Below are 18,761 nucleotides of genomic sequence, written 5' to 3'. Positions count from 1 at the left end.
TTCCTATTACTTGTACATGAACGGATTGATTTGCATATGGGCAGATTAATACCTATATTTATATAAAATATATACATAATCATATATAAAATTGTAATTATAAACTATAATATTCACTTATGTGTATATATATATATATAATCACTTATATATAATCTTCACATGTAATTCTTCTAGGCACAATACCTGGGCCTATTATATTTGGCATCACAATAGACAGCACATGTATTCTCTGGGATATCAACGAATGTGGAATTAAAGGAGCTTGCTGGATTTATAATAACATCAAGATGGCCTATATGCTAGTGGCCATAAGTAAGTGGTGACTTATTGATATCTTTAGAGTAAATGGATTATGTCAAGAGAAAAAAAATCTTATTGTTACTTACTTAGGTTTTGAAATATTCAGTCCATGCTTTTGGATTATCCTGTGGTCCTGAAGCCAAGATCATTTATCATAGCATATTATAAAAGGTCTTAACTGGAGTCTGCAAGGCTCAGTCTAAAATAGAAGAGAGTAACATTTAGCTTTCATCATATCACATATCATATAATTTTCTTTTAACAACTTCTTTCAAACTTTTTTTGGAAAGTATAACAAAAAGCTAAAAGAGAATTCTAAGAAACTGAAACGATTGTCATTTAGGCACCTGGGCTTTGGAAAGCACACAGAGCTGCGGTAGGGAAGTATTTTCTGGCTCTAAGGCACGTTGTAAGAAACCTTTTTATGGTTTACAAGGTTAGCCATGACGTTTAACCCTTTTTGCCTTTGGTAGTCTGTCTTCCATAGTCTTGGTTAAGCAATCAATGAAAATTAAGAATAAGGAAATAGATCAATGCATCTAGTTTGAAAGAGTATGATAAAATTTAAAATTTAAAAAAACAACCTAAGAAATTAGAGTATTTAAAAATAGAGAAATTCTAGGTATAAATACACACACATACAGAGTTGACCCTTGAACAACATGGGTTTGAACTGCTCAGGTCAATTTATAAGCAGATTTTTTTCAATAAATATGTACTACAGTTCTGCACAGTCTTCAGGTTGGTTGAATCCGCCATGTGGAACCGCAAATAGAGGGCAGTCTGTAAAGTTATATGAGGATTTTTGACTGTATGGGTTGCCGGTGCCCCTAACCCCTGAGTTATTCAAGAGTCAACTGTGTGTGTGTGTGTATGTGTGTATTTAAAATAATGTGTGATTGTGGTGTGATTATTTTCACACATGTATCAAGATAGCTTGTTTCTCCTACATGTGTTTAAATCCATAGTATGCTGTCTGAATTTATAATGACAGAATAATAAATTATCCACTGAAGAAATAAATATATAAATCTAGCAAAATAATGAGAAGATAAATATTGACTAGAATAGGCAAAATTAATCTTCCCATCACTTTTACCAGTTAAAAAACATTTTTTATTCAGTGTATTTTTATGCTTAAAAATTTATTTAATTGGTTATGTTTGTACTTTTTGACCAAAAAATATAGATAATGAATTGTTCCTTTACCTACTCTGTAGTGAATATGAGAATTTTTTTCCCCAAAACATATATACCTTTAAATATTCCAAGAACATTGTAACTGTAGTACCTATGTAATTGTTCTTCTTATAAATCTAGAAATGCTTAGCGCAGTGAGTATGCCTGTTTTTCAAATACACAGTTTGAGTAAAATATTAATGATTAACACAAATTAGCTACTGCAAAAACCATATTGTGAGGTCATTTAATTTATTTGGCTGGCACTTTGATGCTTGTACTGTGACCAGAACTAGTTTTTCTTCAAATAACTGAGCTTAAAATCAGAGTTCTTTGAAGACAAATTGAAGCCTGTGAAGAGTATTGAATGTTATATATTCCCATAGAGGCTTTCTTTTAAGAACTCCAAAGCCTTTTTTATTTTTAGAATTACTTTTCATCATGGACATGAAAATGTTGCAACTTATTATTCAGGTTCAAGGATGTCGTAAGCTATTTTTCCTTGGTTAAGAATGTATTATTGTAACCAAAAATAGAAGAATTATTGTACATTTTCATTGTTTAGAAAGAAAATAAGGACTAGTTCATTGAATTATGGACAGATGTTCTATTGAAGAATATCAACCTTCTCACTAAAGTTTTAAAAATTTAAAACATAAAACTAATTGCTTATATACTTCTCTTTCAGTAGTGAGTTTCTACTCATGAAGAATTTTTCAATGAGAATTAATTTTTGTAATAATTAAAGGCCCAAATGCATGATTAATATTTGTTTCTATATTTAGGTGTTACTTGTAAAATTATCACCATTTTCTTCAATGGGCTTGCAGTCTTTTTGTATAAACCGCCACCATTAGGCACGGATGTGCCATATCAAAATCAGAATTCAGTTGTGACTACGGTTTCATTAGAATGTGATCTCAGCAAAGCAGGGAATGATGGGTAAAACAGCAAAAAAGAAGATTGAAAATTGGCCTCCATCTGTAAGAATACACATTGTCACTGCAGCATTAACTATACAATATGGATAATCATATTTTAAAAATTGATATTTTATAATTAAATGTGTTTTCTGTATATGTATGGACTCTTAGTTTGGTTTTGTTTTAATATAAGAAACAGACCTGTGCCTTCAAGGCCCATCAGAAGCCTCAAAACACACACACACACACACACACACACATATACACACAGAGATACATCTAGGTACGAAATCCCCAACTAATAAACTATACTAGAAACATAAAACCAATGATTAGTTAAAAGTTTACATTTTAAAAACAAAGTGATGTTTCTATCCCTCTTACAACTTGTCTTATCTTAATTATCATTGCCAATACTTTGGGCTTTTTTAGAAAATTTATGGTGTAAAAATTTAAATTCATCAAGTTTATGTTCGAAGTTTCAAGAACTGTTATTGAAAGACCATGAATTTAAAACCATCTAAATAATATTATTTGATTTTAAATATACATATACTAATCTGTCCTGGATTTATTACAGAAAGTTACTGAACTATTAGAATATTGGTTAATTACCTTCTTTGTGTCCCAGTACATAGTGAATTCAGAAATATTAGCATTGTATGCACATATCTTCACTTTAACTCAAGAATTCCAGAAAGTGATTTGTTGATATTGCTGATTTTTAACACTTACCTCTTATTACTCTATGATAGTTTTATTCAATTACATGTCTTCCAGAGGAATGTGCCAGCTTCAGTAAAGAAAAGTGCCAATTAGACAGGAAAAGATCGCTTTTTTTTAAATGGCTTACATGCATTTTATTGATATTCTTTGAAAAGATTTCTTAATGAACTACTGATCAATGTTTGTATACTCAGTACTTTAACTTTTCTCATTTTCAAAACTGATCACCTTTAACTTTTCTCATTTTAAAAACTGATCACCTAGTACATTCCTTATAGCACTTCAGTAGTGCTTTGCTCATAGTAGGCATGTATTATTGTTGTTTGATTAAAACATTGAACTCTACTCTTTAACTGATCCACTTATTTAAAGATTAAGTATTTCACATATATGATAACATTATAATTCCATTTTTTCAGATCAGACTTAGGCCAACTTTGTCTACTCAGAATGTGGAGGAGATAGATCAGTGAACATCAGTAAAAATAACTGCTACCTGGTCAAGAATTTTACTGATTAAAAGAAGTGCTGAAGTTCATACCCATTTGAAATTTCATAAAATACGGCTACTAATTTAATAAGATTCATTATCAGCTTTTTCCTAGGTTAGCTTTTTACAAGTAGTGTTTTATATACACTGTGATCAGAATAACAAACAGAGTAAAGGCCTGATAGGAGACCAGGATCAGAAGCATTAGTACTTCACAGAGTTTAGGAGATTATGTTTGGTGGTAATTAGTGGCCAGTGATGATTCAAGAAATGAGTAGCATTTATAAATTGAAATGCAAGAAGGAATGCATTAGAGTTAGGCAAGCAAGCACACTTGAATATTAGAGAATTACAGGAGCAGTGGGTCAGGAATCAGAGGGACAGACCTACTTAAACCAGGAACATATAAACACCAGAGGTTGAAGCCAGATGGGTGGTCAAAAACCCAGGTATTTGAGAAGCAGGAAATTCATAACAACCAAAGAGACAGTTCAAGGTAGGCAGGGGAGCAAACACGTGATACCTCAATTCAGAAGCAGTCTCCCTCCCACCCAGACGGACACATTTTAAATTCCTCTTCGAGCCAAGGCTAAAAGGAGATTTTAGGCTTTCTATATCCTATACGTGAAAGCAGGGAATTGAAACATTTTCTAGCTGTAAAATAATGGCAAATCCTCAGGAACTCATTATTAGAGATATGAAACAACAGAAAGAGAGGAAACAATAATTATAAAACATAGTAGTCTAAAGCCACTTAATTTAGAGAAAAGAAAAAAAATCACCCCACTCATAGATATAGTTCGATGAATAAGTCACTAAATAATTGGCATTCATAATGATTTTCAGTTACCAAGGGTTTCACTGTATTCAGCATACTCAATTTTAAAGATGATAAACATTTTTACAAAGCTTTAAATGAAAATGATTAAAGTGAAAATAATTTTGGCACTTGAAAGAAGTCAGACTTTTATTTATAACATACATATTTACAAAGAATACCTCCTCTTATGATAGGGCAGTATAGACACTACTGTAATTTATAAACATTGTTTATACTTTCGGATTTACCTAGATTATATGAGTTGGTATTATGCTACTTTTAGAACATAATTTTTCATAATATGTATTTTTCACAGTAAGTAAGTTTGAATCTGTAAGTTGACTATGGTGATTTTTGTACATAATTGGATATATGTCTTAAAATTTAACATTTGGATTTTCTTAATTGTAGGAAATACAAATGTAAAGCTCTTATACATGGAAATAACAGTATATAATTGTTTAGCTATGTAAAGTGACAGAAAATACAAGCAAAATTTTGGCTCTTATTTTTTTCAAGATTTTCTTTATTATAAATAGTAAAATGTATATATATATTTTTAAAATATCAAAATGTTTGTATTAGTTTGTTTTAAGTGTTTAACCTTATTAAATGTCACAGATTTTGAAATATGATTTGTCTCTGTTTATGTATACACATACATTTGATGGTTGGGAGAGGGAAAATCAGTGTACTTTTGAAGTCGGTGAATGTAATTTAATTAATACAGTGATTTCTCCTATCTCAATCGATGTATTTAATTCAATATAAGCCATTCATTATGAAATATAGTCTAAAATTCTTTCATATAACATTTTCCATGTAAGACAGATGAATATATAGGATTTATATGAGTAGGATATGTGTTACAGATGGTTTATTGTGAAGTATCTTACACCAAAAGTAATGTGTCTTGGAAAGGTTATATTTAATTCATCTTGGGTTATCAAAATTCTCAGTACAATATCTTTAAAGAAATCAAATTGGACATTAATTTGAGATGTAATATTCTTTTCCCCTCACTATAGCACATTCAGGTTCCTTTAGCCTTTTTTGTATGTACCCCAAACAATAAACATTAACATATGTTACATGTGAGTGATGAAAAATAACTAAGAAATCAAAAACAGATCTGGTAAATTGGATCAAAACATTTAGAATTTTAACTAAAATGAATATAGCTTATAAAGATGATCAAGAATTGACATTCTAGTTTTTTCTTTTTAGATTTAACTTGTCTATTTTTAAAATTTTATTTTGTAGTATTTTAGACTCTTAAAAAGTTGTAAAAATAATACAATTCCCCTATAAGCTTTACTCAGCTTCCCCTAATATTGACATTTTACATATCCATAGAACAATGACCTAAACCAGGAAATCAGTTAATACCACATCTGCAAAAGGGCGTGGCAGAACTACTTACTATGATGGTAGTTTTATTTTTGAATTGTTGAACTATGCACATTAAAATGGTACATTTTGCTATATGTAAATTATGCCCCCAAAGAGTTGATTTGCAAAGAAGAAATGATATTAGAAACAATGTTAAAAAAACAACTATTGCTGGGTGTTTCGAAGTCAAATGAGAAAGCCTAAGAGAATCACGCTAGTGATGAGGGTATTTCTAAGAAAGGAGGCTGGTATCTCCTCCTTACTTGGATGTTTGCTGAGTTCAGTCCCTCCCGTCAGAATGGAGTATGTACCCCAACATGTTAAGGCAGGACAGGAACACAGAACTGGGTTCCTGGCTTAAGCTGAGGGATCACAATGCAAAGAGAGGAAGCCTCAGAGGGTTAGATGCACTCATAACATCTGAAAATGAGAATTTCCCATGTGCCATGAGATCATGAGATGCCATGAAATGTGACATTCTCGAGCAGCCCTGATAGGACTCTGCCCAAAAGAGCTGCCTGCTATGAGGGCCTACTATAGGAAGAAAGTAAGGTGGGTAGGTCTGTAAGAAATCAACTCAAGGGAGCGTCAGCCTGCCTGGGAATTGATAATTTCAGATGTCAGTATTGACCCACAATTGCACCCCATTGTTAAACCAGCTTTTATAGACTTGCCATAATGGAGGGCATGGAGGTCAGCCAGGGCTAGTCAAGAGAAAATTATGTAGGTCCTGGTGGTGTCAGGTTTTCGCCTCTCTTCCTCTATTCCTTCCACCCCTTCCTCAGTGCACAAGAATACAGAAGATGAAAAGTCAAGATCTCCCTTGACTTACAACAGGGTTATGTCCTGATAAACCCACTGTAAGTTGAAAGTATTGTAAGTCAAAAATATGTTTAATACACCTATCTATCAAACATCATGACTTAGCCTATCTTAAAGGCACTCAGAACACATCTTAGCCTACAGTTGGGCAACATCCTGTACACGAAGCCTATTTTATAATAAAGTGTTGATTTTATTGAATTCTGAATTCCACAAAGTGAAAACAGAATGGTTGTATGAGTACAAAATGGTTGTATCGTTTACCTCAGTGACCACGTGACTGGGAGCTGTGGCGGCTGCTGCCCACGTGGCAGCAGAGTATCTACAACATATCGCTGGCCTGGGAAAAGATCAAAATTCAAAAGTCGAAGTACAATTTCTACTGAATTAGTATCACTTTCCCACCATCCTGATCTCAGAGAGACGGCAGTGAGTGGTCCTGAAAAGAGATCTTAGTTCCCTGCCCAGGAATTGAACCTGGGTAGCCTGGATGAAAACCAGGAATCCTAGTCACTAGACCACCAGGGGCTGGAGGCTAGAAGCAAAGTGGCCCTGGCTCTTTCCCCTATTTGAAAGCAAGAATGTTTCAAGGAGGCAAAAACTGTAAAAACAGGTACAAAGTTTATTATTATAGATACAGCACAATGTATGGGAGAGCACACAGAGAAACAGTTTAGGACTGAAGCTAGGCAGAGATACACACCCGGAGAGAAAGCGTGTGGGCGTCCTGTCTACTGAGGAGGAGCTCAGTAAGTCAGAAACTGGGCAGAGATACACACGCGGAGAGGAGCGTGGGCGTCCTAAATGAGGAGCGCAGGAAAGAGGTGATTTAAATCACTTACATAGGACAGTCCTTCCGGGTCTTTGTTTACTTTGGCCAATTGTTTGTTTCTTTTTTCCCACGTGTGACCTGTTCTAGGATCCTCCCCAACGTGCATGCGCAAATTTTTGCTAAGATGGATCCCACCGCAGAGGCCTGTGGGTGCATATCCACACTTATTATGGGGTGGCGGCCCCTCCCTTTTTGACCCCCAGGGAGCCTTCCTGCGCATGTGCAGACAGGGAAGTTTCCTTGACCTCAGGAGTGGTCATCTTATCTCTTTACTTGAGCAGAGCTCAGCTTCTGCCACTAGCTTTGTCTTGGAGTGTCTGGGTGAGAACAGAGCTTCAGTTTTACTCCACCTGACAGACACCAGCTGTCCAGCCCAGGGGCCCATCTATCTCCTACCTCAGTCCTAAACTTGAAAAAATGGTAAGTGGAACCATGGTAAGTTGGGGCCCGTCTGTAGTGGGGAATTTAACCTACTGCTCTTATTAGGACTCTTTTCCACAAGTCAGTTCTAATTCGGGGGCCAGAGAGAAATGGAACCTTTCTGATACCTAAAAATGGCCACATAGCTATGGAATCTATCCAAGAATGTTTTCAAGGGGTAGAGCTAGCAGATCCTGCAGAATGTACTTGAAAGTAACAATGGGATTAAAATGTTTTTCATGAGTTTCACCTTTTTGAATTACTGTACTATTTTTGTATCCTTTTACTTATTCAAAGGAAATAAACATTATGGGTTTAGTATATTTCTTCCTCTCTAACCTGTGAAAATATTTATTTCTTAACTTTTTGAAATTCATTAACTAGTGTTTGGATTGAGTTGTTGGCTAAGATGACTATAATTGAAGTCACCTGTGGAACATTAACACAATGTTCAAGCCCCATCCAGGACCCATTAAATTCGTTAAAAATTTCCTAGGTGATTGTTAAAGTGAAATCAGGGCTGGAAACTTCTGAATATGAACTAACACATTGAGGAAGATGGGGGAAGGGCATGAATCGCATTTTGTGGTCAGTGATTTAATTATGTTTTCTTATTTCTAATTTTGGTCTCTAAGAAAATACAAGTTTGGTTTGAAAGTAAAGGAGAGAGAAGAAATAATTGGGTAATTTTGCTGCTGGGGCTTTCTTCTCAAAACACAGAAGCAGGGACTTCCCTGGTGGCGCAGTGGTTGAGAGTCTGCCTGCTGATGTAGGGGACGTGGGTTCGTGCCCCGGTCCGGGAGGATCCCACATGACGCCAAGCGCCTGGGCCCGTGAGCCATGGCCGCTGAGCCTGCGTGTCCGGAGCCTGTGCTCCACAACGGGAGAGGCCACAACAGTGAGAGGCCCACGTACCGCAAAAAACAAAAAAACACAGAAGCATGTGTTCTCTGGGATGCAGTAAAGTGAGTTGAGGAAGAAAGGGTACCAGTAAGTTGGAAAGCAATGGAGAGAAATTACCTGTTCTAAATTTTTCCCAGGGCTATTCCTTTCAGAAATAAAAAATTAGAGACAGCACTTGATGAATTCCTTTTCTTGTATTAGCGAGGTACTTCAGTAATAATGTGGACCGAACATTTACTACAGCCTGTTTCATGGAGGGATCCAAGAATAGTGGGGTTGAGTGCATGGCATCATGTGGTGATGGGACATGAGAAATTCTGATAAATAAAGTAAAACAGAGCAGATCTGACATAACTAAGTGGAGAGGCGCAAGACACTGACAGACATAAAACAAAGACATCCTGGCACATGCTCCTCAGCAATATTCCTGAGATCCTTTAAAGAATATGGAAAAAACTGATCCATCTGGTTTCCCAATGACAGGACACTGGCTGGTCTTTGCTACTTGTCAGCAAAGCAGAAGCTTGCCCACGGAAAGGAAAAATACATCACTGATTCAAATGTATCTGAATTTTTTTCCTTCTCCTCTCTCTTTCCCTTGCTTTATATACATCCTGCTTTTGCCTTGGTTAGACTAAATCAGGTTATTGTTGGCTTTCTTTCTATAAGTAAGTGGTGTAATGATAATTACCATAGGTCTTTGACAAGGAATTTGACGTTCTGAAAATTATAAGCAGCAAACCTGTTGGGTAACACTACTCATGAAAACACTTTTAAAAAATATAGCAAAGGTCAGGTAAATTCTAGTGAAAATGAGGCTGCTCTTGCTTATTGAAAATATCAGTTTTGTTTATCTCTTGGGTATGAGGAAATGAGCTGGACATGTTACACATTTTATACTCACTACAGTCCTATAAATTGTTTCACATGTGAGACAACTAAAGCCCAGGGAAATTAAGTTTTCAGGGCCACAAAGCTAATAAGTGTCAGAGCTAGAACTTGAATCCAGGTATCTTTGGCTCCAAAGCTCAGGCTTTTTCTTTTTCATTGGAACATGCTGAGGTTAACTTAGATTTAAACAAACAAACAAACAACCTCAAACACATATTTTAGTTAGGTGATTACCCAATATAATAATAGAATAATAATTCTAAAATTATATTTTATGAAGTTATAGTCAGTAAGCAAATTTAAGGCACTTAGACATGAAAATAAGCTGGCCTCCAGAAAAAGTGTTAAAATCCTTTCATAGCCTTTCCAGGCTTGCAATTTATATTTTTACCAGCAGGTGGTAGTGTTGGCCTGGCTACCACAGTAAAGGTGGTTTGCTTTTTGAACCTTTTCTTAATTTTCTTTTTTTAACATCTTTATTGGAATATAATTGCTTTACAATGGTGTGTTAGTTTCTGCTTTATAACAAAGTGAATCAGCTATACATATACATATATCCCCATATCTCTTCCCTCTTGCATCTCCCTCCTCTCACCCTCCCTATCCCACCCCTCTAGGTGGTCACAAAGCACCTACCTCATCTCCCTGTGCTGTGCAGCTGTTTCCCACTAGCTAGCTATTTTACATTTGGTAGTGTATATATGTCCATGCCACACTCTCACTTTGTCGCAGCTTACCCTTCCCCCTCCCTGTGTTCTCAAGTCCATTCTCTAGTAGGTCTGCGTCTTTATTCCCATCCTGCCCCTAGGTTCTTCATAACCTTTTTTTTTTTTTTTTTTTAGATTCCATATACATGTGTTAGCATATGGTATTTGTTTTTCTCTTTCTGACTTACTCTGTATGACAGACTCTAGGTCCATCCACCTCACTACAAATAACTCAATTTTGTTTCTTTTTATGGCTGAGTAATATTCCATTGTACATATGTGCCACATCTTCTTTATCCATTCATCTGTCGATGGACACTTAGGTTGCTTCCATGTCCTGGCTATTGTAAATAGAGCTGCAATGAACATTTTGGTACATGACTCTTTTGGAATTATGGTTTTCTCAGGGTATATGCCCAGTAGTGGGATTGCTGGGTCGTATGGTAGTTTTATTTGTAGTTTTTTAAGGAACCTCCATACTGTTTCCATAGTGGCTGTACCAACTCACATTCCCACCAACAGTGCAAGAGGTGAACGTTTTCTTGATGGAGGATTCTTTCTGGCTCTTTGGTAAAAATTACATTTTCATTTATTCATTTCCTATCCTTTTAGTAATTTTGCCAGAATTCTTTTCTCATGCAGATCATTGGAAATATTTCCAGTTAGAAGTGACACTATTCAGTAACTAACGAGAATTATTTGGCAAATGCAGCAGAACGGTTTTCACTATGCTGACTTTACCCGGTTAGAAATACGACGGCACATATTTCTGATTTCATGGGTTTTGTCTCCAGATATTGACCAAGAGTGAATTTTTCATATTATTCTATATTTTATTTTAAAATACCAAAAAGCTATTTAAATTATCTTTCATAAAAAGAATTTCATCCTTAAAAAGCATAGGAAAAAAAACCCAAAATAATAAATTTCAAAATTTTGTTCAGATTGTCTTTCCATGGGTAAGCATGAATTCTGTACATCCTGAAATTATTAACATTCTTTTACTGTTAGGCTGGCATTTCATCCCATCAGTATCTGTAAGACCTTCTTAAAATCGAGTTAAAAAGAACAAGTCTGAGATGAGAACATAAATAATATGCTCTCATACTTTATACTTGCTATTAAAAGGAGATACCAGTTGTGTTTATAATGCTCAAACGCTTTTTGGCTAGCCAAGAAATGCATTATGTTATATGTAGTTTTCTTACAAAACTGCCTCTTAAGGTTTTCTTTTTAAGCCAATAGGGGCTTTAGTATGCAGTTTTGTGACTAAAGTTACTCTCCTCAAAAGTAAAGCAATTAGGGCTTCCCTGGTGGCGCAGTGGTTGGCGAGTCCGCCTGCCGATGCAAGGGACACGGGTTCGTGCGTCGGTCCGCGAAGATCCTACATGCCGCGGAGCGGCTGGGCCCGTGAGCCATGGCCGCTGAGCCTGCGCGTCAGGAAGCTGTGCTCCGCAACGGGAGAGGCCACAACAGTGAGAGGCCCAAGTACAAAAAAAAAAAAAAAAAAGTAAAGCAATTAAATGTTTAAACAAAAAGTCAGAACATTCAGCTTCCAGAAACATTTATTGACAGTTTACTTAATGCCAGGAACCCTAAAAATTGGGGGTTGGGGTGGAATGAGAAAGAGAAAGAGATTGAGAGAGAGGCCATCTGTCTGTATTCCTTAGGGGCTTGTGGACTTTAGTAAATAGAACTGTATTTAATCAATTATATTAAAATACAGTTCAATGTTATTACCAGGCATTTTTTGTAGAGGAGATTGATGTCAAGCATAACACAGATAACAATGGAAATAGATCCCCTCCCCTCTCATCCCCCATTCGCAAGCCAGTGCTTACAGTTAATAAATATATGGGAGTGTAATATGGTGTTACAAATTGTTACCAGAACACACAATGGGAGCGACACAACAAGTCATGCAGGGCAGTGACAGCTGTGTTAGTGATTCAGAAGGTGATGGATTGATGTAACGTTACAAAGCAATGCCTGATCACAAATGATTTGCACTGCTCTGTGCCCCAACTGGTTCAGTTAGAGCTGTCTCCATAAAGGAACATACATTTCAAAGCCCTGATTATGCATCCTAACCTCATTTTCCACAGGTGATAGTGTTTTTGCTTTTCAGAGAAGACAGAGACTATTAAATAGGACTATTCTCAGGGTCTCAGGGTCTCGTTACACCCTGTTTACAAATCAACGTTTATTTTTCATTCCATTTCAGTGGAAAAGAGGTCGTTTTTAACAGTTATCTACCAACCTAGTCCCTTCATTCTATTCTGAAGGCCCCCTGATCTTCTTAGGACATTGCTCAATTTTCCTCTGTTCTGTGGAATATATTAATCTCTCTCTGTTCCATTTCTTTCACATCTAAAGAGTTCAGAGTTTCCCCTTCTGTAGGACATTATCTTTCTCCCTCCTGCTTTCCAAATGCCCAAGTCCAGCCCTGATCAGCCATTAAATATTTAGGGTTTTAGTGGACAGCTCTCGGGCTAAATCACAGGCATCATAAACTCAATTTGTCAGCAGCTGAACTCACCATCTGCCCTGCCCCTCCCTCTTTTCTTACCTCTCTCCTTTTCTCTATTTTGATTGATGACTGGATCCAGCTGAATCCCAGACACCTGCCTTTGCATTGTAAACCTGTCAGCATCCTTTTCTAAATCCATAAACAATCCCTATCTCTACAACTGATTATAAACTAGCAACAAATAGTGCATATGACTATAATTTCAAGGGAAAAAAAATAACATACAAACACAGTTTTAAATTTCTTCAATAAATATGTATTGGGTCATACTATGTGAAAGTAGAATAAACAAAATGCCATGTCTACATCTAGAGTAAATTTTTATTTCTTCATTATCTATATGTATTGTCAAGAGACAATTGAATTTTAAACAATCAAGAACGATAATACACTAAATTTAATTTCTTGGCTTAATTTTTATTTTCAAACATTATTTTATGAATGTATGATAAGTTAATAATCTGAAATATGAATTACTTGATGATATAAACTGTCAGTGGAAATGCTTATTCTCTTAAATTCTTATTTCCCAGCTCCACAGTACTCAGCTGATTGGCCAGAGGTGGGAAAAAACTATGAAATAAAATCAATGATTTTGAATATTTTTTTAATAATTTTATCAGGCATTAGGGTATCAAAGCAAAAATTGTTCTAGCAAAGTTAAACAGGAAAGGAAGACTTTATTCAAGATTGTTGCAATAGGGGAGAGACAGACAAACACCAAATTCAGTCTGAACTCAGCTCTGCAGAAAGAAAAGGTGGTGTGGTTTGTAAGAGGTGGGGTGAGGGGAAGATATAGGCCACCTGTGTTTGCCAATGGGCTTTATTTAACCCAAGGAAAAATAAACTTTCTCTTCATGAGTGAGATAGTTTTACAACTCAGAGCAAGGAGCCCACTGAAGTTAATCTCCTATCCTTACACAGAAATGGGTGAGGGAGGGATGAATAGGGATGTTATCTTCCTTGATAATGCATTTCAAAGGAAAGGCTCCTAAATCCTCGAAAAAGACACCCCTAGGTTGTAAAATAGGCAAGAACCTTTTTAAAAAGTTTACATCTCAAAGGGGCAGAGAAAATTTACGCTCATCAGTTTTCTAAAAGTAAATATTCTAAGAAAAGGGAAGTCAGGGTCTAGAGTCAGGAAGAAGCTTTTTTAAGATCAGTCAAGCTGAGGGAAATGCTGAGGATGTATTTGTCAAAAGGATACAGATTCTTTGACTTCATTTCAATCTTCCTTAAATCCTCTCTGAGCACATTTTATATAGCATATTTTTATAGTTGCTTAGTATTTCATTTTGGACTTAGGGACTCTGTAATATAGTAGCCCTTCATACATTTTAGTCTGACTTAACCTTTTAGTTTTTAATTAAACAATACATCTGTCGATGGATTTGTGTTTTTACTCAAAGAGTGTAACAGAGCAGTTAGTTGCTAGGAACTGAAAAAAATAGGACCCATGTCTGCTGAGGACACTGTGGCTTATTTTGACTCTTTAAAATTCTGATATAAGAAGAATACACATAAAAGACTGCTGTGAACAGAGCAGGCATAGATAACACAGGCTCAGACACACTAAGCTAATTACTTACAGTAAGTGGTTTGAATGGGGGCCAGTAAGAGACTGGGGAGTAAGCATATTAAAGCCCCTTATAATAGAAGACATGAAATGAGACAAAAGAAACGAGGGATGAAAATGTAACACATGGAAGGAAAGTCACATAGGAGATTACGAAAATTACATTGCTATCGTGTTTCATTCCAGTTGAAGTGAATGACCTTGGTTGGCAATAGTTCATGAATCCAGTATTATAAGAGAACACAGACACATCAGTGATATACAGGTTAGTCTTTTTTTTTTTTTTTGGTCTTTCTCTTTTTCTTTCCTTTTCCTTTTTTTTCTTTAATGCTTAGATAATTAATTACATTGCAAGTTTACAAAATGTACACGTGAAACCTTAAAGCACTAGGCTATGCTTATCCAGGTGAAGACAGACTTTTCCAATGTTATATCCTCTTCACCAATCAAAACACTGCTGGATTTACACATTAATAACTGTTTAATTGATGAAATAATGCATTGTCAGGGCTTTTTCTCAATTTTCAGTGAATTGTTAGGCCCAAGAAGTCTGGCCCTCTGTCGGGTGGATGTCTCCATTTTGGTGGAAAGTAATTTTTTCATTAATTCATTCTCATGCATATATAAATGTGAATAATATGCTTTATTATTCCTATGACAAGATAGCAGTGGGACTTCCCTGATGGTCCAGTGGTTAGGACTCTGTGCTTCCACTGCAGGGGGCACAGGTTCCATCCCTGGTCAGGGAACTAAGATCCTGTATGCCTATGCTACATGCACAGTGTGGCCAAAAAAAAAAAAAAAAAAAGGATATATATATATATATATATATATATATATATATATATATATATATAAAGAATTCATTTAAAAAAAGGAAAAGAAAAAAAGATAGCAGTGGATCCTGTCATTAGTGAGGGGAAATAAAACTTAAATTTGGTGCCATCTCTGATCTGTCCTAGATAAAAAAATTAAGATTGTCTTAGAATTATTCCCATTTTAATGAATATGGACTTAACTCTCAGAGAGTGGGAGGGAGCAAATATCTTCCTTTCTATCATTTAAGTTATGAGGAAAAGAGGCATAGACTGAGGTGAGTTTACTGTACTCCTGTGTTACACAGTAATTTTGCAGAGATTAGGTACTGATCCAGAGGTTCCCAAACTTTCTTAGTTCACAACAAACTTAGCATCTCAGTAATTTTTTTCATGGCACATCTAGACCCAAAGAAACAGCTAACAACTGTGTTTATTAACTAGATAGGAAGATAGGTCCAAAATTTAATAACTATTTATTTCCTAAAAGTTTAATACTTATTTGAAAAACACAACACACATAAATTTAAAGAACAATTATATCTTTATTTCATTCTTCAGTAATCACAATTACTAATGTGTGCACCTGTTGGACACTGCATACCTTCTCAAAGCTTGGAATTGGATTGGACACTGTTATCCTTGTTTCCTTTCCTACACTGATATTCACAGGTACTTGCTTTTATTATCATAGTGATTGCTGAAAACCCATCTTTGCAAATAACATCATCTAAAGGAATATAGTACAATCAAATATTAAGACTTTGAATTTCTCAAGCTGGCAGCTTGTACAGAGTACAACAGATACTGAGTAGTGCTGTTTTCTTAAAAACTTTAAATATCCCACTGGGCCTTTATGAGTTTGCTGTGGCATACTGGGATGTAAAGAGCAAATAAAAATTAAAAATTAGGTGCTTAATTCTCCCTGTGGGAATAAGGAAAGAGACTTCTTTTCCCTCCCTTTTCTAAGAGCATTTAATCTTTAGAAAACTTTTACTTGTAGCTTCCTTCTGTCTTCTCCTGTAGGGAGGAGATTTTTAATTATATTTCTCTAAGATCTTGGGCTTAGTTTCAGAATATGATCCTAGATGCAAAGTTTGTAGTCTTCCATGTTTTTACCTGGTTCAAATATTACAAAGAAGTTATGATTATCATAGATTTATACTTATAGACATTTTCACTTTTTTATATGTTGAAGAGATCATTTGTATCCCATAACATTACCACAACCTTCTACAAGTTAGAAGGCAGATATCACACTCCTTTTTAAAAACTGATTTTAGAGACAAAGAAGAATCTAACAAGGATTATGTGTGTTGCCAGGAAAAGGACAAGGTTAGTATCTAGAATGGGTATGACAGCTATTCTTTTACATTATTTTAAAAAACTCATTGTATATAGTTTGCCTGAGAGTCTAATTCAGCACCCAAATTTCAGTATCTCATCACACTTTCCACAACTTCATGAAAGAAGGGTTTTTTTAAAAAAAAATGACTAACACATGTACCGCAATGTTCATTGCAGTTCTATTTACAATAGCCAGGACATGGAAACAACCTAAGTGTCCATCAACAGATGAATGGATAAAGAAGATGTGGCACATATATATAATGGAATATTACTCAGCCATAAAAAGAAATGAAATTGAGTTATTTGTAGTGAGGTGGAAGGACCTACAGTCTGTCATACAGAGTGAAGTAAGTCAGAAAGAGAAAAACAAATACCGTATGCTAACACATATATGTGGAATCTTAAAAAAAAAATGGTTCTGAAGAACCTAGGGGCAGGACAGGAATAAAGACACAGATGTAGAGAATGGACTTGAGGATACGGAGAGGGAAGGGTAAGTTGGAATGAAGTGAGAGAGTGGCATGGACATATATACACTACCAAATGTAAAATAGATAGCTAGTGGGAAGCAGCCACATGGCACAGGGAGATCAGCTCGGTGCTTTGTGACCACCTAGAGGAATGGGATAGGGAGGGTGGGAGGGAGACGCAAGAGGGAGGAGATACAGGAATATATGTATATGTATAACTGATTCACTTTGTTATACAGCAGAAACTAACACACCATTGTAAAGCAATTATACTCCAATAAAGATGTTAAATAAATAAATAAATAAAGCTCTAACCCAGCCAGGAAAAAAAAAAAAAGACTAACAAAGAAGAAATATGCTTAAATTATGAGAAAAAAAAATCTTCCTGCATGTTAAAATTTGTAAGACATTAGAAATCACATTCAAGTAAGGTCCTGGAACTTTTCTTTCAGGAGACTATACTTTATTGATATTTTCTGTTCTGGTTTAAATTATAACGTTTTTATATGGCTATGGACACAAATCAAATAATCTTTCCATCCCTTCACCATTCTTTTCTCGATTTTCCCACCCCTCACATTCTAACTCCCCTAATTAATTAGTGTAATAGGGCATAGGCTTTCTAATTTTTTCCTACATGTAGGCACACACACACACACACACACACACACACACACACACATTCACAAGGGTTTTCTTATTTATTTGTCTATTTAATTTTATAAAACTGTAAAACGAATCTTGCACTATTTTTCCCCCCTTTCATTTACTATATCATGGGCAACATCAGTGCCTCTCTAGATAGATCTAACCTAGTTTTTAAACAACCTCATAGATTTCTAATGTATGACTATCATGATTAATTTACTCTTTCTTTCCATATTATGAAAAATAATATGACAGGCCAATATCTTTAAATGGGTTTGAATGCAGTAGAAGTTGCATCAGACATAGGAGGTAAATTTGATGAGTCTATCAGTTACCAAGAGATAAACAATTGTGGTATGCAATACAGCCTTTCTGGTAGATGTGGTACTTATGTGGTACTTAAAGTACCACATCTGGTAGATGTGGTACTTTATGTAGGACATAAAGTGATTTTAGAACATAAAAATGAAAGAAATCAAAAGAAAATTAAAAGCTTTCTTTGCCAATATTTTTGAAACCATGTCATCCAACTTCATAGACCTGAGATTGAAATCTTAGAAAAATTCCTAAGGAATAACAAATTTTGAGCAGAACCTTAAGGGGACAAGATTATATTGGAACAAAGACTAAATAGTGGCATTAAAAATCATCCAGTAGTAATCACGGAAGAACATACTAATTTTTAAAAAGCATGAAAGATACTCTGCCTTGCAGGACAGTGTTTGCCAAGAACTGACCACAGAGCATTTTCAAAAACATAACACAGGTGGAGTCCCATAATGATTTTGCTTACATACATCATGAAGTGATTATCACAAAAAGTTTAGCGAACATCCATCATCTCATATAGAAACAGAAATAAAGAAATAGGAAAAAAGTTTGCGTGTTAAGAACTCTTAGAATTCACTCTCTTAACAACATTCAAATGTAACAGTTGTGTTAATTATATTTATCGTGTTGTACA

At 35.4% G+C, this 18,761-nt stretch overlaps 1 protein-coding gene across 1 annotated transcript in view; it reads left to right on the top strand.

The window, feature by feature from the left end:
• The window catches only part of SLCO4C1 (solute carrier organic anion transporter family member 4C1), a 60,683-nt gene extending 58,182 nt beyond the window's left edge, over positions 1–2,501 (top strand). The window contains exons 12-13 of the mRNA XM_030848539.2: positions 178–315; positions 2,268–2,501. Coding sequence (XP_030704399.1) covers positions 178–315; positions 2,268–2,428 — 299 coding nt within the window. The 3' untranslated portion in view covers positions 2,429–2,501. The remainder of the gene's footprint in view (positions 1–177; positions 316–2,267) is intronic.
• Positions 2,502–18,761: the final 16,260 nt, after the last annotated feature.

The sequence above is a fragment of the Globicephala melas genome, chromosome 3 (genome assembly GCF_963455315.2).
Source record: "Globicephala melas chromosome 3, mGloMel1.2, whole genome shotgun sequence".
NCBI lineage: Eukaryota > Metazoa > Chordata > Mammalia > Artiodactyla > Delphinidae > Globicephala > Globicephala melas.
This window is presented reverse-complemented; position numbering and strand designations above follow the sequence as displayed.